Raw genomic sequence first — 26966 nt, 5'->3', positions numbered from 1 at the left:
ATCTAGCTCTGAGAGAGGGTTGCGTGCCACATTCAGCTTTGAGGGTTGTGAACCACATTCAGCTCTGAGAGAGGGTCGCAAGCCACATTCAGCTCTGAGAGAGGGTCGCGAGCCACATTCAGCTCTGAAAGAAGTTCGTGAGCAACATTTAGCTCTGAGACAGGGTTGCAAGCCACATTCAGCTCTGAGCAATGATTGCGTGCCACACTCAGCTCAGACAGATGGTCACGAGCCACATCCAGCTCTGAGAGAGGGTCATGAGCTACATTCAGCTCTGACAGAGGGCCGTGAGCCACATCCAGCTCTGAGAGAGGATTGCATGCCACATTCAGCTCTCAAGGTTGCAAGCCACATCCAACTCTGAGAGATGGTTGCGAGCCACATCCAGCTCTGAGAAAGGGTTGCATGCCACATTCAGCTCTGAGAGTGGATCACAAGCCTCATTTAGCTCTGAGAGAGGGTCACATGCCACATTCAGCTCAGAGAGGGTTGTAAGCCACATCCAGTTCTGACAGTGGGTCACAAGCCACATCTAGCTCTGAGAGAGGATTGCATGCCACATTCAGCTCAGAGAGGGTTGTAAGCCACATCCAGCTCTGACAGAGGGTCGCAAGCCACATTTTGCTCTGAGAGAGGGTTGCGTGCCACATTCAGCTTTGAGGGTTGCAAACCATATTTAGCTCTGAGAGAGGGTCGCGTGCCACATTTAGCTCTGAAAGAGGGTCGCGTACCACATTTAGCTCTGAGAGAGGGTTGCGTGCCACATTTAGCTCTGAGAGAGGGTTGCAAGCCACATTTAGCTTGCGCCCAACACAGTAGTGTCACTCAGAGTCCTCATTACCAGTATAAAGACAGCCAAAGCTTTCCCTCAGAAATCACCACACCAGGGCAGTTTACCAATATCTATGGTTTCTTACCGCCATTCAGATCTGCTCTTCTGTTTGGGGCTACTCACAAATGTCACCATCTAGAGACCTGTTCTTCATAGCTTTTTGCAAGACCTTGCGCAAATGCACTTAGCTGTCACACACATCATGGGCCCATGAGCCACAGGTTGGGGACCTCTGATCTAGAAAAACTGTAACTCGTCCTGAAAATAAAAAATGTTACAGCTGCAATGAAGAAAAAATAAAGGTTATGAGCGCGTTTCACCGGAGCCAAAATCTTATGGCTACACAAATGCGTGTAAACATTCCCAAAAAAGCAGATATTGTAGGGCGTTCCTGGAATGCCATGGATAGACCCTACTACAGGTAGGTGGTTGAATATTGTACAACTGGCAACAGGGTCAGAGGTCGCCATGATTTATTTGCATGGAAATCAAAGGATAGCCTATCTGCCATGGAATAGCTACTATTCTACAAATTGCTCTGTGGTCAGAGTCCAATGCTGACCACTGCCAGCATACAGCAGTAGAAGAAGGTGGCCTGGTCTGGTGACTCACCTCTTCTTTTACATGATGCAGGTAACCGGTGCATATGCACAAATTTTGGTATTTTGCATCAATATAAATAGTTGTGGGAAGAGAAGACGCAAACTGGAAACTAGGTCGAAATGTAAAAAATAGGTTGTATATAATGAGGCAATAGCCACATATAATTGTGTAATACATAGTAACAACCTGTAGGTGGTGACATGTGCTTTCTTTATTGGAATGTATGATTTCAATTAATTGAGCACCAAAAAGGCTGGTAATGAAATAGCTGCTTTATTAAAAATGCTGGAGGCAAGAAATAGCTTTTTGTTTAGTCCATTGAATATAAATAAGTCTTAATTATAAAAACCATGCAAATCTGAAAGTTTGCCATAGGGTATCCAGATTACCCAATACTCTGAAGGTTTGCTGCAATGTATTGTATAGGTCAGCTGTATCTGGCTTGCGACCAGTCCTAGGCTGATGCACTGTCCAAACCTTTGGCTGTGAAAAAGACTACATCTGTTGTGGATTGAGGTGCAACACAGTTTACCGTTGACAATCAAATTCCATTTGTTCCGGTGTTTCCATGAAAGCTCGTAAACTGGAAAAACATCATCTGTTATCTGTAACTAAATGTTTTTATTTATTCAGAGTATATTCTATAGATAATTTTTAAGGGATGCAGTAACCTGCCATTCAGAAATATTGTCCGTGAAGGATGAAGTAGCCAATTTATACTCGATTTCAGTAAAGGCTGCTTTATACGCTTCAATTTCTCGTGCATTCGTATTTGCGATCGCACCCGCCCCCATCGTTTGTGCGATACGGGCAATTTGTTGCCCGTGTCGCACAAACTCTGTAACCCCTGTCACACGTACTTAACCTCCCGAACGACGTCGCTGTGGGCGGCGAACATCCTCTTTCTGAATGGGGAGGGACGTTCGGCGTCACAGCGATGTCACACAGCGGCCGGTCAATAGAAGCGGAGGGGCGGACATGAGCTGGACGTAAACATCCCGCCCACCTCCTTCCTTCCGCATTGCCGGCGGCCGCAGGTAAGCTGTGTTCGTCGTTCCCGGGGTGTCACACGTAGCGATGTGTGCTGCCTCGGGAACGATGAACAACCGGAGCACAGAAGGACGTTCGATTTTTTGAAAATGAGCGACGTGTCAACGAGCAACGATAAGGTGAGTATTTTTGCTCGTTCACAGTCGCTCATTTGTGTTACACGCTACGATATATCAAACGAGGCCGGATGTGCGTCACTAACGACGTGACCCCGACGACATATCGTTACATATATCGTAGCGTGTAAAGCGGCTTTAAGACAGCATTTTGTAGCATTTTTTTATTTGCTTTTTTGGAACAAAATACTGTATTTAGATGTTTGATAGAAGTTTTTGAGTAAAAGAAAATGTCTACATTATTGACAGCTTTTTACCCCAGATTTTCTAAAATAACTTAAAAAATTCTAAGTAAAATACCATTTTAAAAAGTTTTAAGATGTATTTTAAACTCCATATGGTCCCAACAAGTTTTTGTCCTGAAGATCCACCGCAAAATGTCTCTATATTAGGGTGCTCTCACACAATTGCATTTTTAGTCCCATGATCGGCTACAATGACGGCCTGATCGTAGATCTACTGACCCAACCTATCGTAATAACCTATAAGGTTTTTTTTTTCAGGCTGTAAAATACAGATAGGAAAGCACAGATTTAGCTGACATTTTGTTTTCTTCAGTGTGCTGGATCATTCATTTCCCATTCTTGTGTCCATTTTTACTTTCTGTGTGTCATCTATTTTTACTGTATGCCGGAAAAAAACAGCGGTGTTTGAGAAATCTTCATCAAACAAGCAGTCAGGGTACAAGGGACAACACTAGGGTGCAACTCGGATGACATTACAGTGCGATCTGTTTTATTACACTGATTCATTTGAATAGTTTGGTCCAGAAATCAAATCAAATCAAATCAAAGTGGAACTTGACTTATTTTTTTTTATGTGAATGTTAGTGTCATGGTTGTCTCTCTGTTTCAGAGGCTAGGGATAGGTTCTGGGCCAAAGTCTCTTTGGCTGGAGACTGCAATTTAAAGGGAACTTGTCACCTAGAATATGCATTCTGACCTATCAGCAGACGCATGTGTGCCCTAATTACACCTCCCTACCCATCCCTGTGTTATAAAATTGTATAATATGAAAGAAATAAAAAACATTTTATTACCTTCATATTTCCTATGTAAATAGCAGGGTATATGGTCACAGGGTCGGCGCCTTGCCCCGTCACCGTCGCTCATGCTATCCTGCGCGCGTTTACACTTACTATTGCGGCAGGCTTCTCTTCCGGGTTCTCCTTGTCAGTTTCAGACACGCACGGCGCGTGCGCCGTGCGCGTCTGAAGCCGGCGCGTGAACACCCGGAAATGAAGCCTGCCACAATGCACGCAGGATAGAATGAGCGATGGTGACGTCGCTCATGTGACTCCATGATATCACGCCCACAGGGGCGTGATACCACGGAAAGTATTCAGGGGCAAGACGCCGCCCCTGTGACCATAAACCCAGCTCTTTACATAGGAAATATGAAGGTAATAAAACGTTTTTTATTACTTTCATATTATACAATTTTATAACACAGGGATGGGTAGGGAGGTGTAATTAGGGCACACATGCCACTCTGCTGATAGGTCAGAACACATATTCTAGGTGACAGGTTCCATTTAAATGTATTCCCTTTCCTTTGGGGAGGAGAAAATTAATGTCAGTATTCCTTGCCACCAAGCATTCGCATCACCTTCTCAGGTGTTTCCGGTTTGGGACCACTCCTAGTCCCTATATATACCCTCTACATCATGTAGAGGGTGCCGGTTATTCTCTGATCTCATTTGGATGCTTGGCCTGGAGGTGGAAGGAGCTGGTGGAGCCCTCTCTGCTTGTTGCTGTGTAGGCTGCAGTCGTGGTGCCGACTGCAGCAGTTTGTTGTGTTTTCCCCTGTCTGTCTTTCCTTCCCTTGGTGTGGTATAAGTGCAACAGTGGGGCTTCCGTTCCCCACCTGCCAACTTGCTAGCCATTGCTATTACAGGGTCTGACAGGGTATCAGGTATCCTGTTCGGCAACGAGTGTGAAACCTGTATAGGGACTGACTAGGAGTGTAGGGTACAGCTTCAGGTGAGTGAAGGAGGTGTCTCATCTCTCCCCTCACTATCGCTAGGGCCCACCATTGTTAAATTGTCCCCAGTGTACCCCTTGTGTTTGTCACGTGTCACGTCGTATGCCATACTTCCCATGTCACTACCATGACATTTAGAGTTTGAAGGGACTTCCAGGTCTATCTGTCTGCAAAAAAAAAAATGGCACATGAATATCACCAAAAAAATTGAATGTTTCATCTTTGTCTCTCAAAATAATATCTTTAAGAAGAAAACCAAGCGAGACTTTATTCAGATGCCCGTTTTTCATGTATATGTTCTACACACATTTTTCACAGGTAGAACACGTATCTGTTATAGTTTATGGAGCTGTTCACATTGCTATAAGTTTTTGAAGACTAAATGTCCCTCCATTTCTATCCCTAAAGTAGGTATAATTGTGCATTATGTTGAGCTATTGGACTGCAGCTGTACACCCACCTCTACACAAAAAGGCAGTAACAAAAAATCTATGCTGCTATAGTAGTTACACAAAAAATATTGTTGCTAAATTGGGAATAATAAAATAGGTATGCACAACATACTTTTTTTTTCTTTAACCCTAGAACGCATACCTGGGGCTTCGCAAGCCTGCTAGGTTACTTGTTTTCTATGGTTGATTTCTATGGTTGCGCGTTCTAGGGTTGAATATTTTTTTATGGGTTTGGGAGGAGCTGTAACCGCTTTCTTATGCATCCTGATCAGTGGGGTAGAAGCTGTTCTCCTTATCATGCACAGTGCACCTCTCTGAAGCCAGGATGTGTACATCCAGCTTCCGAGGAGCATTGATGCTACCAAATTGAGCTCTGCGCACGCAGAAGTTTTCCAGTAGTTGAGGCAACACCGGCTCGTGGAAATCATATCACACCCATAGGGGCGTACTAAAATGGAACACGTTCCCTGAAGAAGTTGGAAACGCACGTCGGGACAAAGGACAGCCAAGCCAAGTAACGACTATTGTCAGGTCAGTAATTGCTACACACTGAATACCAAATATCACTAATTAACTCTTTAACTAGATCACTTGTTATGGTGTATATATATCCAGAAATTGAGAAGGATATGGGACTGGGTAAACCATAGACATACTATGTGTAAGTCAATAAGGATAACAGTGAATGCATTACAGTATATCCTAAAAGATACACCAATATAAAAAACAACATAGTTTAACCCAATAATATAATAATTTGTTCCCATAATACTACATGAAGAGTTATTTTGTTTAAATAAGGTGAACCTTGGATGTGCAGCAATAGACCTGTTGGTATAATGGTCTGTCCAGTGTGAGTACATAGTGACCTTTTGTTTACACATATGTATGTAGAAAAGAAATTTTAATATTGTGTTTAATAAAGATTGATAAAAAGGAAATGCACCATCCCGAGTTTTCTTAGTGGTTTATGTAACATGGAAACACCCTAATCGACTAGTCAAAGGCCTAATTAGCAGAGGAACAGCATAGTTTATATATTTGTTTAAACATTGAGTTTAGTAATTAGCATCATACATGGCTGGTAATGCAGGGAATTTTGGCATACACGTGAATGCTGCTGGGTTTGGAGGACATAGAGTACCTGACAGGTTCCCACCAAAGTCAATAACAAAATATAATAAATGCACTATATATACATAAAAGGATTTGTTTTTCTGTCTCTCCTGTTGATCATTTGCACGTAGGATGATGCGTTGCTGAGAAAGCATTGTCATATATTTTCAGCTGACAGTCTCTCTTCAGATGATCCAGAGAACACGTCTTGATGGCGGCTAGTTGTTTTGTCCCAGAAATCACCTCTGACCTTTCGTTAGTGCAGCTTCACCTGTCACTCATAAACTCTCCAATCTCTCACTTCCATCCATGTTGAGTATTTATAGTCTCGGCCACATAGGCCAGAGCAGCTGTCATGTCATGTACGCCGGCTACACTCACAATGCTGCCGTCTGAAACTTAAATAAAAGTTTGTAGAAGTTTTATAAAGACCATTGCTTTTTGTCTTCCGGAATTCCACTGTATGTATGGTCGCTCTTCCTAAAATACATGAAACCATGTTGCAATGTCATCTACGCATCTCCCTTAGGAGCCGCAGTCTCTTCGTTGCTTCGTTCCCTCCCATACAAGGTGTCACTTCTCTCCTCTCATTGACCTTTGGGAAACTAAATGTTCTGCATTCCAAATCGGTCACTGCAACCTTTACCTTTGAATTAAACCCAGTATTTGGGCCAAAAAAAAGGGGGGTAAAGGATGATATAATATGGAGTACTACAAATGCATTGCAAACAAATTATTTACTGCATTGTAATTGATCGTGCTTGGATCTCGATGGAGAAAGTTACATGGTGTCCTAGGTAGATGCTGATGGCAGAAGTACAAACCAAACTAGATACTTGGGTGATGCCGTACTGCTCTGATTAACCGTTCTGTTACTTGGCAGATTAATAGTTAATGCTATTCTAATAGATGAACATGATTTAACACATTCCTTATCCAGAATGAAATAGTATGCCACACATGGAAGCCAATGACTATGTAAATTCCATAGGAAAGTGAATCATTTTCAGTAAAAACTTTTAAAAATTAAATAAAAACATAAATAATAGAATCACCACTCCCCCTTTCCCTGTTCAGAAAAATAAATCCTCTAAGGAAGTAAAAAAAAATGTTTAAAAAATTCTATAATTTTAAATCAACCTTTTCCCAGGTTTAAAATGTGCAGCTTTTCAGTTAGATCTCCTCCCCACAAGAAATATGCAATAAAAAGTGGTCAGTATTTACCTCAAAATATTATCAATAAAAATGTAAGCTCTGCTTAAAAAAAAGTCCTCATACAGCTTCATCAGCAAAAAAAACTCCAAAAAGTTACGCGTCTCAGAAAATAAGCAACGCAAATAATTTTTTTTTTTATTTACATATGTCAGAATTTTGTTTACCAGTAAGATATAAAAAAAAGTTACAGGTTTGGTACTGATCTGGAGAATCATGTTGGAAAGGTCAATATTCCTGCACAATAAACATCTTAAAAACAAACCTTAAAAACAAGGGTGGATTCACATTTTTTCAAAATTGCACCACACTTGGAATTTTAGCCCATTTTTCAGTACATGATATAATAAAATTAATTATTATTTATTTTTATTCCTATTTTTCAGTAGATTAAATATCGGACTAAATAAATGGCCTAGTTCAGACAGTAGGTCCCCCTTGAGGAAGCTAGGTGCGAAACATGCATCGGGGTGTGGGTCCTAGAGACTGGAATGGGTCATCTATTATAATATATTTTTTATACCTGTTTGATGTGTTATATTTATTTATTTATATTGATTCCGTGGATCGCAGATCGTGTTTTTACACAATCATGATTAGAGTTTTTTAAGCTTATATGCAGATGGGGGAAAAGTATTTAGTCAGCTACCAATTGTGCAAGTTCTCCCAGTTATAAAGATGAGAGAGGCCTGCAACTGACATCATAGATGACCACAACTATGAGAGACAAAATGAGAAAACAAATCCAGAAAATCACCTTGTCTGATTTGGCAAGGTTTTGTTTGAAAATTATGGTGGAAAATAAGTATTTTCGTCAATACCAAATGTTCATCTCAATATTTTGTTATATATCCTTTGTTGTCAATGACAGAGGTCAAACGTTTTCTGTAAAGGGTGCTTTACACGCTGCGACATCGCCAGCGATTGCTAGCAATGTCGCGAGCAATAGCACCCGCCACCGTCGTTCGTGCGACATGTGGTGATTGCTGCCGTAGCGAACAATATCGCTACGGCAGCGTCACACGCACATATCTGTTCAACGACGTTGCTGTGACCGCCGAACAATCCCTCCTTCAAAAGGGAGGTGCGTTCGGCGTCACAGCAATGTCACTAAATGGCCGCCCAATAGAAGAAGAGGGTAGGAGATGAGCGGCTGGAACATGTCGCCCACCTCCTTTCTTCCTCCTTTCCGGTGGACGCAGGTAGGATGATGTTCGTTGTTCCTGCGGTGTCACACACAGCGATGTGTGGTGCCACAGGAACGACGAACAATCTGCAGAATGAAACACCAACGACATTATGATTTGGAGCGACGTGTCAATGATCAATGGTTTTTGTCGTTTTTGCGATCGTTGATTGTCGCTCCTAGCTGTCACATGCTGCGATGTCGCTAACGATATCGGATGTGCGTCAGAAACACCGTGACCCTGACGATATAGCGTTAATGATGTCGCAGCGTGTAAAGCACCCTTAAGTCTTCACAAAGTTGGCACACACTGTTGGTGATATGTTGGCACATTCCTCCATGCAGATCTCCTCTAGAGCAATGATGTTTTGGGCTTGTCGCTGGGCAACACGGACTTTCAACTCCCTCCAAAGGTTTTCTATGGGGTTGAGATCTGGAAACTGGCTAGGCCACTCCAGGACCTTCATACTCTTCTTACAAAGCCATTTCATTGTTCTGGCAGTGGGCTTGGGATCATTATCATGCTGAAAGACCCAGCCAGTTTACATCTTCAATGTGCTTGCTGATGGAAGGAGATTTGCACTCAAAATCTCATGATACATGGCCCCATTCATTCTTTCATATACATGGACCTTTGCAGAGAAACATCCCCAAAGCATTATATTGCCACTCCCATGCTTTATAGTAGGTATGGTGTTCTTTGGATTCAACTCAGCATTCCGTCTCCTCCAAACACGAGTTGTGTTTCTACCAAACAGTTCTACTTTGGTTTCATCAGACCATATGATATTCTCCCAATACTCTTCTAGATAATCCAAATGCTATCTAGCAAACTTCAGATGGGCCCGGACATGTACTGGCCTAAGTAGGGGAACATGTCTGGCACTGCAGGATCTGAGTCCCTGGCAGTGTAGTGTGTTACTGATGGTAGCCTTTGTTACAGTGGTCCCAGCTCTATGCAGGTCATTCACTAGGTCCCCCTGTGTGGTTCTGGGATTTTTGCTCACCTTTCTTGTGATCATTTTGACCCCACGGGGTGAGATCTTGCATGGAGCCCAAGATCGAGGGAGATTATCAGTGGTCTTGTATGTCTTCCAATTTTTTTTATTATTGCTTTCACAGTTGACTTCATCACACCAAGCTGCTTGCCTATTGGAGATTCAGTCTTCCCAGCCTGGTGCAAGACTACAATTTTGTTTCTGGTGTCCTTTGACAGCTCTTTGGTCTTCACCATAGTGGAGTTTGGAGTGTGACTGTTTGAGATTGGGGACAGGTGTCTTTTATACTGATAACAAGTTCAACCATGTGCCATTACTACAGGTAATGAGTGGAGGACAGAGGAGCCTCTTAAAGAAGCAGTTAAAGGTCTGCGAGAGCCAGAAATCTTGCATGTTTTTAGGAGCCTAAATACTTATTTTCCACCATAATTTGCAAAAAAAAAAAATCTTGCCAAATCAGACAAGGTGATTTTCTGGATATGTTTTCTCATTTTGTCTCTCATAGTTGTGGTCACCTATGATGTCAATTACAGGCCTCTCTCATCTTTTTAAGTGTAAGAACTTGCACAATTGGTAACTGACTAAATGCTTTTTTCCCCACTGTAGTCATGTTGTCACATGGAGAATTTTACAATGCTCACCAACTGTCATGGCGTCGTCTGGAAATGTTAAGACTACAGATTCTGACACCCCGCCCGATATCTTCTCTGGTATCTGTGATCAATGCAGGCAGACTCGAGCATCGATCTGCAGAGTGGTAGTTAATGGGCAGGCTAGCAAGAGTTAATCTCTGCATACTGCTTGTTAGTCTCCTTTAATCACATGTTCTGAGGAAGCCAATCACATTATTATTGTTATTTATTATTATAGCGCCATTAATTCCATGGCGCTTTACAAGTGAAAAAGGGTATACATAAAAACTAGTACAATAACCATTAACAGTACAAAACATACCGAGGGCTCACAGTCTACAGGGAGATCTCATATACAGTGGTGTTCATAAGTCCTGCATAGGCTTAAAGAAAACTATATATTTCATACTTCTGCATCTCTACAGTGAAACTGGTGGAACATATATGTTTTTGTAATCCCTCATTGTATGCCATACTCATTTTTGAATGTCCCAAGTGTATAAATTGTTATGGTATGTGCATTTTTGATTTTTTTTTACAGCATAACCATACCTACACCAGTACAGTGAGTAGAATGGTGAACAGGTTTCTAAGTTCATTACCTTCCAATGCAAGTTCACAGACTTAAATTTTACTTTTTAAGATTTATTATTTTTTATGTAATTCAGAGTCCTGAAAAGGGCCTTTTGAGTGCATCTTTAGCTTCTAATAGTTTATTGGCAGCCTTTGCTCTTGAGCCCCAACTTGCATCTCTGTGGCATTGAGTGAACAAGCTTCTGCAGATGTTCATGAGTGATGATGTGGTTCCAGACCTGTATCGGAGCCTCAATCAACTCTCTCTTGGTCCTTGGCTGTTTTTTAGATATCGCTATTGATACCTTGTGCCACAAATTTTCAACTGGGTTGAGGTCCGGGGACTGGGCTGGCCAGTCAGTAGTAGCCACCTTGTTCTTTTTTTTCCATTCCGTTACTGTCTTAGCTCTGTGACAAGGAGCATTATCATCCTGGTGGATATAATCCCCTGAAAACAGGTGTTGAGCAGAAGTCAGCATTTTCTTATTAAGGATGTCCATGTATTTTTTTGCATTAACCATACCCTCCACAATATGAAGCCTTCCAACACCATTGGCTGCCATACAGCCCCAGACCATTACTTTCATCGGATGTTTCACAGAGAAGCTCAAACACTCTGACTTGTACTCTTCATGTGGAAACCTTCTCACATAAGACTTGCCATCATTTCCTAAAATGCAAAAAGTGCTTTCATCACTAAATAGCACTTCTTTCCACTCCTCCTTCCTCCATTTTGAATATTTCAATGCCCACAGTTTTCACCTTTGTCTTTGTATGGCTGTCATCAATGGCTTCTTTCGGGCCTTGCACCCTGTATGGCTGTCATCAATGGCTTCTTTCGGGCCTTGCACCCTCTCAATCCTGCTTCCAAACATCTCTTCCTAACAGTTGATGTTGCTACCTCAATTTTGCACTTTTCTTGCCATTCTCGCAGAGAGGTGAGCTTTCCATTGGCAAGGGATGTTCTTAACAGTACTCTATCCTCCCTTTTAGTTGACTTTCTGGGCCGATCCGATCTGGGCCTGTCCTGGGTAATTCCAAGTTGCTTATGTTTCTGCAAAACTCTGATTACAGCTGACCTTCCTTGCAATCTGGGGGCCAGTATAACCCTCTTAATGTAGCACCACAACTCGCACACGATCCTCCGCTGACAAAAATCTGAAGGCTCCCATCATAAAGCCCTACAGTATCATTCACTAGATAGACCTACAGATAAAACTAACAAACTAAGCAGCAGATGTGATGCAATGGAATGGAATGTGATTGGCTGCCATATCCAGGTTATGATTGGTCACAAGAACCTCATCTGTGATTGGCTAATTTTGGATCTAAAGCTGTACAATATTTAGTTGTGCTTTCAAATCCCATATTGTTGCAATAATTTCAGGCAAAACTGCTTCAAAAGCTAAAAATATTACAGGGAGAGAATGCAAAATTGTTTTCTGAACAAAACCATATATAATATGTCATATTAGCATCGAAGATATTCCACAGAAAACGTTTAAAACTTTAAAAATCAATTTATCCTATGCCTATGCAGGACTTATGAACACCACTGTATATGCTTCTTTCTATGGCAGCTACAGTGCCTACAAGTAGTCTTCAACCCCCTGCAGATTTAGCAGGTTTGATAAGATGCAAATAAGTTAGAGCCTGCAAACTTCAAACAAGAGCAGGATTTATTAACAGATGCATAAATCTTACAAACCAACAAGTTATGTTGCTCAGTTAAATTTTAATACATTTTCAACATAAAAGTGGGTCAATTATTATTCAACCCCTAGGTTTAATATTTTGTGGAATAACCCTTGTTTGCAATTACAGCTAATAATCATCTTTTATAAGACCTGATCAGGCCGGCACAGGTCTCTGGAGTTATCTTGGCCCACTCCTCCATGCAGATCTTCTCCAAGTTATCTAGGTTCTTTGGGTGTCTCATGTGGACTTTAATCTTGAGCTCCTTCCACAAGTTTTCAATTGGGTTAAGATCAGGAGACTGACTAGGCCACTGCAACACCTTGATTTTTTCCCTCTTGAACCAGGTCTTGGTTTTCTTGTCTGTGTGCTTTGGGTCGTTGTCTTGTTGGAAGATGAAATGACGACCCATCTTAAGATCCTTGATGGAGGAGCGGAGGTTCTTGGCCAAAATCTCTAGGTAGGCCGTGCTATCCATCTTCCCATGGATGCGGACCAGATGGCCAGGCCCCTTGGCTGAGAAACAGCCCCACAGCATGATGCTGCCACCACCATGCTTGACTGTAGGGATGGTATTCTTGGGGTCGTATGCAGTGCCATCCAGTCTCCAAACGTCACGTGTGTGGTTGGCACCAAAGATCTCGATCTTGCTCTCATCAGACCATAGAACCTTGAACCAGTCTGTCTCAGAGTCCTCCAAGTGATCATGAGCAAACTGTAGATGAGCCTGAACATGACGCTTTGAAAGTAAAGGTACCTTACGGGCTCGTCTGGAACGGAGACCATTGCGGTGGAGTACGTTACTTATGGTATTGACTGAAACCAATGTCCCCACTGCCATGAGATCTTCCCGGAGCTCCTTCCTTGTTGTCCTTGGGTTAGCCTTGACTCTTCGGATAAGCCTGGCCTCGGCACGGGAGGAAACTTTCAAAGGCTGTCCAGGCCGTGGAAGGCTAACAGTAGTTCCATAAGCCTTCCACTTCCGGATGATGCTCCCAACAGTGGAGACAGGTAGGCCCAACTCCTTGGAAAGGGTTTTGTACCCCTTGCCAGCCTTGTGACCCTCCACGATCTTGTCTCTGATGGCCTTGGAATGCTCCTTTGTCTTTCCCATGTTGACCATGTATGAGTGCTGTTCACAAGTTTGGGGAGGGTCTTAATTAGTCAGAAAAGGCTGGAAAAAGAGATAATTAATCCAAACATGTGAAGCTCATTGTTCTTTGTGCCTGAAATACTTCTTAATACTTTAGGGGAACCAAACAGAATTCTGGTGGTTTGAGGGGTTGAATAATAAATGACCCTCTGAATAAACTTTTCACAATTTAAAAAACAAATAAAAAAATAAATAACATTCTTTTTTGCTGCAGTGCATTTCACACTTCCAGGCTGATCTACAGTCCAAATGTCACAATGCCAAGTTAATTCCGAATGTGTAAACCTGCTAAATCTGCAGGGGGTTGAATACTACTTGTAGGCACTGTATAGTTTATCTTAGCTGGTCTGCTGAGGTGTTGTGATCCAGACTATGTGGTGATTGTAGTACAGATGAACGAGGCACCTTCAGGTATTTGGAAATTGCACCCAAGGATGAACCAGACTTGTGCAAGTCCACATTTCTATTCCTGAGATCTTGGATGATTTCTTTTGATTTTCCCATGATGCTGCACAAAGAAGCAGGGTGTTTCAGGTGTGCATTAAAATACATCCACAGGTGTGTCTTTAATTAACTCACATGTTTCCAATAAACCTATCAGAAGCTTCCAAAGACATGACATCATCATATGGGCTGTCCCATATTGTTTAAAGGCATAGTACTCATCGTGTATGCAAACTTTTGACTTTGCTGAAAGTAAAAACTGCCTTAAAACATTCTCTCGCTCTCATTATTCTGGCATTTGGCAAATATAAATAATTTTGGTTCCTAATTGACCTATAACGGGAAAGGTTTATTCTGATTTCATGTCAGATAGTGGGAAAAACCTGCAGATGTGTCTTTTTAGATAGTGTATGTAAACTTCTGTTTTCAACTGCCATGTAACCTAATTTATGTGTTGGTTTGTCCTGGAATCTCGTCTCACATATTTGTGATATAAGCTTTTAATAAAATGTATTAATAAATATATTTTATTCTTTATCAAGATGTGGCGAAATTTTTCTTATAGGTTTGAAAACCTATAACTTGTTGCACAAAATACAAGCCCTCATACTAGTATGTGGATGTATATTAAAACTAAACTAAAAAAGCTATAGCTATGGGAAAAAGGGCAGTAAAAATGAAAGCCACCAAGTCGTTAAAGGGAACCTGTCACCATGAAAATGCCATCCAATCTGCAGGCACCATAATATCGAGCAGGGTGAGCTGATGTGTAGAGTTATGAAAAAATATTCTGAATGGCCTGTGATTTAATCATTTGAACCTCTTCCATTTCTGGGATTTTTGGTCCAGTGGGCGGTCCTATCTTTACATGCAAAGATAGCTGTCAATCACTGATAGGAACACCCACTGGACTGAACATCTCAGAAAGAGGAGAGCTTTACATGGTTAAATCACAGGTTTACATCACAAAACTATACATCAATCTACTCCGCTCCCCTTGCTCTACGACATGGTGCCTACAGATTGGACTGCATTCTCATGGTGACAGGCTCCCTTTAATTGTAGTCCCATTAAAGCAATTATTGCCTATTTTTCTAGACAACTGAGAGTTAAATGGGGATGTCATCTGTATCACCCCTGCTCTCTGCCCTGTAATACATATATCCTACCAGCTGAAGGTCACCACTATATTTAAACACCAGAGGGACAGACTAAATACGATCTCCTGTATCCAAATTAACCCATGTGTTACTCCCTGCTAGAAAACTATTATAACTACTCTCCAGCCTCTTTCCTCTTCTGTCTCGGTGCTTTGCTCTCATGTTTGTATCTAGCACCTGAATGTACAGTAGACACTAACACTTGCTGTAACCTTCACCTTTACCGGATCATGTCAAGAATGTAAAATGCATTAGTGGAATGAGCACAATTGGCTAACCTTACATGTATACTCAATCCACTTTCCTCCCACCACCTCTTAACCTTCTGTATACCCTGCCTCCCACGGCCCTGCCCTTTGGCTATTTTGTCTTGTAGGAGGGGTTGGCTAAGGGTGTGCTTTTTGGAAGAGATGAGTTGAGTCAGTGAGGCACTCCGAAGTCTTGTCACCTCCACTCTCCTCTGCACCAGCACCATTCCAACTTTGGCCATTTTCTTTTATTCCTCTTCTTTTTTTCTCCCCTTTTTTAATCTTTTACCATGTCTAGACCCCTTACTGACCAGGAGAAGAGAAAGCAGATCAGTGTCCGAGGTTTGGCAGGAGCAGAAAATGTTTCCGACCTCAAGAAGAACTTTAACCGTCACTTACACTTCACCCTCGTGAAGGATCGTAATGTGGCAAATCCCCGTGACTACTACTTTGCCCTCGGGCACACGGTCCGTGATCATCTGGTGGGTCGGTGGATCCGAACACAACAGCACTACTATGAACATGACCCCAAGGTGAGTTGTCAAATACACAAAGACATCTTGCACGAAGACGCAATGGCTGTAGTTTGGAAAAACTTTGTTTGCACCGGTAAATGCATGTTTTATAATCCAAGATCACATGGTGCACACATTTTTTCTTTTTAACTTTTTCTTCAAAATAAAAAAACAAGGGCTAAACATACTTTTAAAGAGGACTTATTTTATTCCCGTTGCTCTCCTGAGTTATGCAGGGGTTTCTTTTATCTGCCATATGGTTTCTTTACTTAGTATCCAGGGTTGTTTTTTTTTTTTTGTAAATCCGCCACACGGTTTTGCTACCAAAATGCAGGGGTTTTTTTGTTTGTTTTTTTTTTTAAATCCCCCATGTGATTGCATAGATATTAGCTTTTTTTATTTCGGGCTGCATTTTATGGTCTTTATCAAGAAGGCATGGCTCACATGATCCTCTGGGGTGTGGCTAACATGATCCTCTGGGGCTTGTCTTTAGACTCCGCTGCATAACTACCCTGTGAGCAATGCCCCCTTGAAGATGTGTATGAAAAAAAACACTGAATAAAAAGGGCCATATCTCTGGAAACATATGGTGTATTTTAATGTTTCTTAACTGTATACTCAGGAGTGCAGTGAGATTAAACAAGAGCACCGTTTGTCTTGGTTACAGGGGCTCTTTAAGTATACGTTCATAGATTTCGGCAGCACATCTCCTATGTAGACAAGGAATCTGCTACTGACAATATACAATCAGAACCAAAAGATCGAATTAATGTTCTTACCTCCACACATTGTTTACATCAGCCCATGCAAAAGGTCCTTTAATACAGCAATATTGGCATATGTTCGAGAAATCTCTCCTTGGAAATGTGTCTTAAAAGGTATGGGCCAAGATTTAAACCACAACTTAGCAATTGCTAGTAAGCCAACTTCTGGGATCCCCACTGATTCTGGCAAAGGAGCTTTTCACTTGTCCAAATGGAGTGTTGGTTGAGCATTTGCACCTCCGCTTCATTTATTCTATAGAGCTGAGTAGAGCATTCAGTCATCTCCGACAGTCCCATAGCGTTTATATATTGTGAAGGTGTGCATGCTCAACAACCACTCCATTCCGTTCTCAAAACCAACCGGTGCTTGGAATTCGGCGATCATGAAGATGAGGATAGGGTATTGCTGTAATACTTGGTTCAAACCCTTTTAGTCTCTGCAGCTTGTCTTTATGTGTATCCACTGGTCCACAGAGCAAATAATAGACCACCTTTAATATTTGGTAATTTTTGTAATTTTTCAGGGACCACCATAGAGTATATATTCTTTATGGGTGTGAAATCTTGATATTACGCTAGTATGAACTTTTCCGTTCATCAATATATGTTAGAAAACAGCATTTTCCAATATTGTACTGTAAATCTCTAAACCAGGGGTAGATCTTAGGCCTCTTATTGTCATCAATGATGTAATTAATAGTGAGGAGTGAATAGTAACTATTCAGGTTCAGATTATTCGTAATGAATGGGATTAATAATAATAATAATAATAATTCAAAGTACTATTCCGGTATCTGTCATGAATAACGAACCTAATGCAAGTCAATGGGGAACCCAAACATTTTTCATGAAGATTTCCCAGACAAATCCTCGGGTTCCCCATTGATTTCCATTAGGTTCGTTATTTGTGACAAATACCGGAATAGTACTTTGGGATTCGTTACGAATAATCCGATCACGAATAGTTACTAGATTAACTAGATTAATCCTATACACAGTACAAGTGATGTATGTACTGTAGGTTATCCTGCTCTTAAGTCATAACATGCCGCCAATGTTTGACTTAACACATTTTTCTTTTCTCTGCTATGTTGGAACAGAACACCTCCACATTTGTACAATATATGGCAACTAAGTGACTCTGATTCCTCCTGTGGTGGCGCTATAGGAAATGTCAACACTCCCTACTAGGTCCTTAAAGATTAAAGCTAATTTCTGGCTTTTCCAGCAAAACCCTCTTGGATCTCCTAATTTTTTAAAAGAATTTTAAGATAAAAAATTATATATATACATTTGAGTGTATAAAATATATGCTTTAAATTTTATGTTTAACATATGGTAAATATATTAAGTGAAATGTTTAAATATATAACGTTAAATAAATAAATTATGTATGTATATATATATAATATATATATATATATATATATATATATACAGGGTGGTCCAAAAGTAGGTGGACAGTATGTGTAATAGGGTTATCAAACATGGGATAAAGTGAAACTGACTCAGTTGCCCTTAGCATCCAATCAGACTCCACCTTTCATTCTTCACAGACTCTTTGGAAAATGAAAGGCGGAATCTGATTGGTTGCTAAGGGCAACTGAGTCAGTTTCACTTTACACTATGTTTGATAACCCTATTACACATACTGTCCACCTACTTTTAGAGCACCCTGTATATATATAAAAAACCAACCTAATTTTATATATATGTGTGTATATATATATATATATATATATATATATATATATATATATATATATATATATATATATATACACACACACCGTATATATATATATTAATACTAATATACAACATACAAATACTGTGCAGAATGGATTTGAACACACTATGTCACTGTTCTGTCCTGTCATACAGTTTTTAAAGGGGCTGTCTAACAACAATACTCCTGTGTAGATTACTAGTTATGGCGCTATATATTTACCTCCCGATATCCCATGTGAGTGGACTAAACTGCAGGGGATGTTTATCTAATGTACATGTTCTGAGAGTGAAACACCAGAGGGCGCCATCACATGTATGTAAAGCTAATATCAATAAGCAGGAGCATGTACCAGTATTCCCCAATAAAAAAAGGTATGTTTTGAATGATCTAAGGCTATGCATCTATTAGTATAATTAGGTTATTTGCATTTTTTGTAAATACGTTTTTATTGCGTTTCTTTTTCTTTTTTTTGGTATGTCAATGTTTTAAATTAAATTGCTTTATTTTGAAACTTCCAGCAATTTGGCTTTGACAAGCTTTACACCGATCAAAATATAATAACTCAGCACTATTCGTTACTTGCACAAATACTAAGGTATTTACGATATCCGTTACTCGCCGAGTATTTTGGTATTCGCCTCGTGAGATACGATACAGCTCCCAGCATGTTTGGCGCCTTACGTTCAGCCACTAAACATGGTGGTATTGCCTTCCAATCCCACTAATGCTGTAGCCATCTCGGCTACTGGCATTACTGTGATTGGGAGGCGCAGTGGGAAAAAAAATGACTTACTGAGATTCCACACGGCCGTCACAATTCTTCCGGGTCTGCTCATTAGATTAGATACATATGCATAGATTCCCCCACCCCCCTGTCTGCCAGCTATCTGTGATTGGCTACAGTCAGACTGCCGGGGTCTCTGATTGGCTGCCCTCACAGTAGTTGTCTGGGTCCCCTAATGGAGAGCAAAAATAAATAAATAAAATGTTGCAGGGACCCCCATATATAGATACCTAGCACAGATAAAGCATATGACTACAGCCCCCAGCCATGTGCATTATCTTTTGCTGTGTATCAAAACAAGAGGGAGCCCAAGTGGCTTTTCTAAAATTATTTAAATAATTTAAAATAAAGCATCCGGTCCCCCACAATTTTGATACCCAGCCAAGATATAGCCAACAGCTGAGGGATGGTATTATCAGGCTGGGGAGGCCCATGGTTATTGGGACCCCAGGCGAAAACTATCATCCCGAAGCGGCCCAAAATTGTCCATGGTTATTTGGACCCCAGGCTAAAACTATCATTCCGAAGCCGCCCAGAATTGTCGCATCCCTTCGATATGCCAATCCCAGCCATTTCCCGGCTCATCCCGATTGCCCTGGTGCAGTGGCAATCAGGGTAACCTTTAGGTTACCCGAGCGCAAAGCCACCGGGTCTTGTGGCAGATGTCAACCCGGTAACGTTAAGGGAGCCTTTAAAAGAGCCATTAACATTCCTTGATTTCCCAGCTTTTGAGGCATCTGGAGGTTTCGAACTGTTACCAGAGTTCACAGCTGAGTTATGTATCATTACAAATCTTTCCAGATCTCATCTAACAGTGTTATCAGCTCTCACCCTCCCCCACACTGTCTGCATGAAATGAGATCTTGAAGTGTTTGTAATGATACATAACTCTGCTCTGCTGTATCTCTACACAATTGCTGCAGAGATCAGTGAGGAGAGGAGGGCATGTTTTTATTTGCCCTGTTTGTTGTCTTCTGCTTATGAGCGGTCAGCCCAATGTAGGGGAAGAAGTACACACCTTTAGAGACATCTCAAATACCCAGAGTTACAATTAGTGATAAGCGGATCATTCGGGATTTGATTTTGCTCGCTAAGCCAAATTTTATCAACAGATTACATTCTTGGCAAATAATTACAGTCTGTATAGACCATAGAGCTAAAAAAGATGTGAAAAACAAAAAACTAAACTCTCTGGCCACCCCACTGCCTGCTGTCAGGTCACCTTCTTTCTAGCATTGCGCACTAAATCTCTGTCCTCTTTACTATAAGCCAGGACTTCCGTCCTGGTCACTTATCCTTGTAACTGCGCAGTTACCCTCCAATTTGGGTACTAGCCTATAGTGAAGAGGCGAGAAATTCGGTATGCATTGGTGGAAAGAGGACTGGATTATGGGCAGCGAAAAGCGGGGTGGCTGGAGAGGTGAGCATTAGGTTTTTCTTTTTACCATTTGCCAGCCCTATACAGTTGCCAAAATGGCGCCGGGCACTTTTTTTTGTGAATTGCAAAGTGTTTGAACTGAAGTGGAACCATGAATTTCAGGAAATTCCACTCAAACTTGATCCTCCCCGCTAGTTATAATTCAGTCAAGATCACTATATTTTTTATAATGGATATGATAGTGCACAATTCTGATAATCAGAAAAAGTAGAATGAGTGTTTTACTGTATGTTTGTGGTATTTTATCTTGCAGAGAATTTACTACCTCTCCCTGGAGTTTTATATGGGTCGTACTCTCCAAAATACCATGGTAAATTTGGGTCTTGAAAATGCCTGTGATGAGGCTACATATCAGGTACACATCATGAGTAAACCAATCTGAATTCTACGTGTGCTGACATGATGGAGAAATAAATGTGTTCTTCAATTGCTGTTTAGCTTGGACTGGACATGGAGGAGCTTGAGGAAATTGAGGAAGATGCAGGTCTTGGAAATGGTGGATTGGGAAGACTGGCAGGTATGTATGACAGATTATTAGGGTATTTTCAATAACTATTTGTCCAGGCTGTGGCAGAACCTTCATCCGAGCTCCGAATAGAAGGGGTCTACAATAATAGTGAGCTGGAGTTCACAGTATTGTTTCATTATTAGGGTATAATCACACACATACTTTAAAGCCAACATATAGTTCTATGATAGCAAATGGACTTGATTTTGTCAACAACTCCACACAAAAAGTATCTCCAAGTCAAGTGTATGGTATATGGCGATCAGAATACCCATTTAAAGCCTCCACCTCTCCCAGAGCTAGTTTGATGAACATAAGGTCCTCCTAGGGTACTGCGTTAATGGTTTTCTAGCAGACCACTTAGCGAAGCTAATTACTCATATATGTCCAGTGGTTGTGCCCAAATCCTTAATGTTTCCTTTCCAGGTAGAAATAATTCACATCTATTAATAAACATAATAGTCACATCAGGATCTCTTACCCTTAAGGCTTTTGTAATTCTGTAGAGAGAACATAATCAATATTGGAATTTTTTTTTGCTGATTTATTCATGTACTATCCATATTTTTCAGCTTGTTTTCTGGACTCCATGGCCACCCTTGGACTGGCCGCCTACGGTTATGGAATCCGATATGAGTTTGGAATCTTCAACCAGAAGATATGTAATGGCTGGCAGGTTTGTGAGATAGCTATATGCTTGCAATAAACATAGACAGTTATTTATTCTACCTAGTCCTTGTTGACATCTGCATTAGGACTTCCATTTTTCTGTTCCATTATTAGAAGATAGCATAGCAGGTAGGATGTGTTCACATTGTGCTTTTTTAAAATGTTAATTGGCCATTTCTATCATGAGTGATAAACTACCTACAGAACAAATTGATATGGGGTATTATATTTAAAAACAAAATCCTGGTTAATAGTCAGTTCCTTGGGTGGAAGGCCAGTTGCTGATCAATGGTTGAGCAAATAGGTAAAAATCATGGTCTTAAGGCGACATTTATTTCATGTTTCTATAACATCAGAAGCAATGGTCCTGAGCCTTCTTACCTGACAATGTGCAACATAGATATTCATATAGTTATTTTACTAATGTGTTTACTATATATTAGGTTTCCTTTTATTCCAATTCACTACATTTAAAGGGGTTGTCCAGGCTTGGAATGGTGTCTGCACTCACGCTGTGTGACTGCAGACTTTTCGATAACCCCCTAACACATACACACAAGCTGCATAATACGTTTGCTTTTTGTAAAGAACACAGGATACATGGTTATGCAACAGTAATACCAACCATAAATAATAACGTTATCGATATACCGATGAGCATTTAAGGAGGGGGGATCGGATGTCCCTGCGCTTGAGTTACTGACTCCTACAAGACTGTGGTTTTTCATCTCTGGCTTTCTTTTTAAGGCCTCTTTCACACGTCAGTGATTCTGGTACATATGTGCTAGTTTTCTATGCGTACCAGAATCACTGACATACGCAGACCCATTAAAATCAATGGGTCTCCACACACATCAGTGATTTTTCACTGACCATGTTTCCGTGCAGCGTACATGCGTGTCCGTGATTTCCGCACGGAGAAAAGTCAATTTTTTCTGGCATCACTATTGTGTGATCCATGAAACACGTGCCAGAAAATCACGTACATTGAAAATAAAAAGCATTTTATACTCACCTTCTCCATTGACGCTGTCTCCGGCCTCAGCTGGCTGCTGCTCAGTAGCCGGCTAATTACTGTCATGCATATTCAGTTATGCACTACACTGCGACCCGGAAGTAGCTGCAGCCACGGCCAGAAACACAGCAGAGCAGAAGAGTTCAGCACCATGGACAGCAGGAGAGGGGACAGGTGAGTATACGTCCATATGCTATTACGGACACGGATCACGGATAGTGTTGTCTGTGTTCAGTGTTGTCCCATGAAAAGATATAACATATTTACAAAAATGTGAGGGGTGCACTCACTTTTGTGATATACTGTAGCTCCTGCTCACCACACGACCTCTGCAACTAAAGCCTGCTTTACACCTTTACACAATTAAGCATACAATATCGTATGCGATGGGACACGCCCCCATCGTTTGTGCGACACGTTCAATTTGTTGACCGTGTTGCACAAACGATTAATTGCCATCACACTTACTTACCCTTCCATACGACCTCGATGTGGGTGGCGAGCATCCACTTCCTGGAGTGGGAGGGACGTTCGGCGTCACCACGACGTCAAGCGGCAGCTGGCCAATAGAAGCGGAGGGGCGGAGATGAGCGGAACGTAAACATCCCGCCCACCTCCTTCCTTCCGCATTGCCAGCGTGAGCCGCGTGACGCAGGTAAGATGTGTTCATCGTTCCCGGGGTGTCACACACTGCGATGTGTGCTGCCTCAAGAACATTGAACAACCCGACGTGCAATTTTTAGCAAATGAACGACGTGTATGCGTTGAACGGTTTTACGTTCAATCGCAATCGCACGTAGCTGTCACACGCTACAACACCACTAACAATGCCGGATGTGCGTCACTTACGATGTGACCCCGCCGACACATCGTATATGTTGTAGCGTGTAAAGCCCGCTTAACACAGGCTGAAGGGAAGCCAATCCCTAGATAACCTCTGAAAAGTGGGCTTTACACGCTACAACAAATCTAACGATGTGTCGGCGGGGTCACGTCATAAGTGACGCACATCCGGCATCGATAGTGTTGTTGTAGCATGTGACAGCTACGTGCGATTGCGATTGAATGTAAAAACGTTCATCGCATACACGTCGTTCATTTCCTTAAAATTGCACGTCGGGTTGTTCAATGTTCTCGAGGTACCACACATCGCAGTGTGTGACACCCCGGGAACAATGAACAGATCTTACCTGCATCCCGCGGCTCCCGCCGGCAATGCGGAAGGAAGGAGGTGGGCGGGATGTTTACGTCTCGCTCATCTCCACCCCTCCGCTTCTCTTGGCCGGTTGCCGCGTGACGACTCTGTGACGCCGAACGTCCCTCATACTCCAGGAAGTGGATATTCGCCGCCCACATCGAGGTCGTATGGAAGGGTAAGTGCGTGTGACGGGAAATTGAACGTGTCGCACATATGATTGGGGCGTGTATATCGGTCGGGCGTATGTGATATCGTAAGGTGTAAAGCAGGCTTTACTCGTGTTCTCTGCCCTGTCTCTCCCGGTATTCCTGTACTGTGACTCAGCACTACTCGGAGCACACAGCACACACTGACTGCATTGCTGGAAATGAGCAGAAAATTAATCCTAGATGCTGAAAATACGTCCATATGAGGGGTGGAAACACAAATCTCACAGGTCATCATCTTCCTTTGGAAGTGCTGCGGTCTGGCAATGAAAACAATGCAAAATAACAACACAGAAATCAAAGGGGCAACGTTCCCAAAATAATATTAGCAGCAGCCTAACTGGCAAGAGCGCGGCAAGAGTCCACCTTCACCCTCTTAAGTGTTTTCCAGATGGCTGAATAAGCGCTGCATATTCCTGGTGTAGAATTAGTAAACTTGGATCTGTAATTTCACTTTTACAGCAGAGTCTACCAGGTCCCGAGATTGGCCGGAGAAGATGTATCGATCTCAGCTTTACAAATATACAGCAGGGCAAATTAACAGTAACACATTGAGAACATCCTTGAGAATTGGTGCTCAGTTAAAAAAAAAGCCTCTGTTATCAATGGAAACTGTTTACAAATTTGCTTTTGTTGCCTCAGCTTTTCTAAGAAAATTAAAGTGGGAATTCCATTGGTTGTTACGGATTATAACATTCTTTTTTCTTTATGAGCCAGTTTTGCGGGAATGTCCCCCAAGGTTCACATCGGCACTGAAACAATAGTAATCTTTGGCAATCAATTGTTTACTTATCTACTGCAATTTTTACGTAAAAAAGCTATTATCTTTTGCTTTATGCTAGAAAATTAAAGACATAGATATGCATATTAGTCATGTATTATTTACTTTATATATGTGAGAGGACTTCTCAGCATTAAATACAGTTCTGGATTTTGAGAATAATTTAGATTCATTGTTTCCCAGCAACGTATTGTAGTCAACCTATACAAATAGTATAAAGGCTGCTTTACACGCAGCGACATCGTTAGCGATGTCGCTCCTGAAAGCACCCGCCCCCGTCGTTTGTGCGTCACGGGCAAATCACTGCCCGTGGCGTACAAAATCGCTAGTACCCATCACACACACTTACCTTCCTAGCGACGTCGCTGTGGCTTGTGAACAGCCTCTTTTCTAAGGGGGCGGTTCGTGCAGCGTCACAGCGACGTCACACGACAGGCGTCCAATAGAAGTGGAGGGGCGGAGAGCGGCCGCATGAAAGTCACGCCCACCTCGTTGCCGGAGGACGCAGGTATGGTGTTGTTAGTCGTTCCTGGGGTGTCACACATAGCGATGTATGCTGCCTCAGGAACGACGAACAACCTGCATCCAAAATCAGCAACGACATTTGGAAATGAACGACGTGTCAACAATCAACGATTTGGTGAGTATTTTGCATCGTTAGCGGTCGCTCGTACGTGTCACACGCACACGACGTAGCTAACGAGGTTGGATGTGCGTCACGAATTCTGTGACCCCGACGACATCTCATTAGCGATGTCGTTACGTGTAAAGCCCCCTTTAGGCTGGGGCTATACAGCGCTTTGGTCAGGACGCAGGTCGCGTGGCCAAAAATCGCAATTAGCAGCTGCTGCAACACAAAGCAATGCAGGTGAATGAGGTTGAGTTGTGACCCCTATGGTACCATTACCGGGATAAGCAAATTGTGAATCCTGTGGTACCATGACCAGGATAAGCAAATTGTAACTCCTATGGTACCATGATAGGGATAGGCAAATTGTAAAAACTGAAATTGGTTTGCGAATATCGGGAAGCCGAGTATTTCGAAACTCGCTCATCATTAGTCCAGACCCAATCCCCCACCAAATTGCAGGCAATTCAAGCATCTGAAAGAAAGTTTACCTACTCTTTAAGGAAAATTAGTTAAGGGGGGTTACTACGATACTTGGACGAGAGTCCCATGTGGTAGCGAAAGTTGCCTTCTAGTGCTAGCCAAAAATTACTTACAAAAATACCATTGCTGTGTTCTTTTCACTGGTTAATCATGGAGACATTCTAAACAGAACAGTATATTAAAGAGTATTTCCATTTTAGACATTTATCATATAGCCACAGGATATGCCATAAATGTCCGATAGATGCGCTCGACTGTTTTCAGTTCTCCCAGCACCACAAGTTGAGGCCCCATTTTCATAAAAGATACACATTCCAACCGTCTAAAAATGAGGTGTTATTTATCACTACGGTTAAAGGAAACATAGTTCTGTTTGTAGGGATTAAACAGTAGAGATACAGATGGTTATAGCTTATAAATTGTCCCCCCCCCCAAAAATAAAATAAAATAAAAATAAAAAACATTAAAATTTTGAGGTGTCATCTTTCTATTAGGATGCTAAGAAAGCGGAACAAACTATGTTGGAGCCATTAATACAATTTAATAGGATGTCACATAAAAGGGGTTGTTTAAGCTATCCTTTTTTTTGGGGGGTATAAAGCAGAATTCCTAAAGCTTATACATATATAAGTGGTACAAAATCTTGTCTCCAATCTACGGTAATTATGAAAATAGATAAAGATTGTATAATCTATATTTATATTTATTTATTTTTGTTATGTATAAAAAAAGTTTGTAGGTTGTGTTTCAGCCAGAGAAGTTTACAATACTCTATCTCCGTATGCCCATGAT

General features: G+C 41.6%; 1 protein-coding gene across 1 annotated transcript in view; it reads left to right on the top strand.

Moving 5' to 3' along the window:
* Positions 1–15603: 15603 nt before the first annotated feature.
* Positions 15604–26966, top strand: part of PYGM (glycogen phosphorylase, muscle associated) — a 60137-nt gene continuing 48774 nt past the window's right edge. The window contains exons 1-4 of the mRNA XM_075326142.1: positions 15604–15986; positions 20940–21041; positions 21125–21203; positions 21767–21870. Of these exons, the coding sequence (XP_075182257.1) occupies positions 15744–15986; positions 20940–21041; positions 21125–21203; positions 21767–21870 (528 nt within the window). The 5' untranslated portion in view covers positions 15604–15743. The remainder of the gene's footprint in view (positions 15987–20939; positions 21042–21124; positions 21204–21766; positions 21871–26966) is intronic.

The sequence above is a fragment of the Anomaloglossus baeobatrachus genome, chromosome 10 (genome assembly GCF_048569485.1).
Source record: "Anomaloglossus baeobatrachus isolate aAnoBae1 chromosome 10, aAnoBae1.hap1, whole genome shotgun sequence".
NCBI lineage: Eukaryota > Metazoa > Chordata > Amphibia > Anura > Aromobatidae > Anomaloglossus > Anomaloglossus baeobatrachus.
This window is presented reverse-complemented; position numbering and strand designations above follow the sequence as displayed.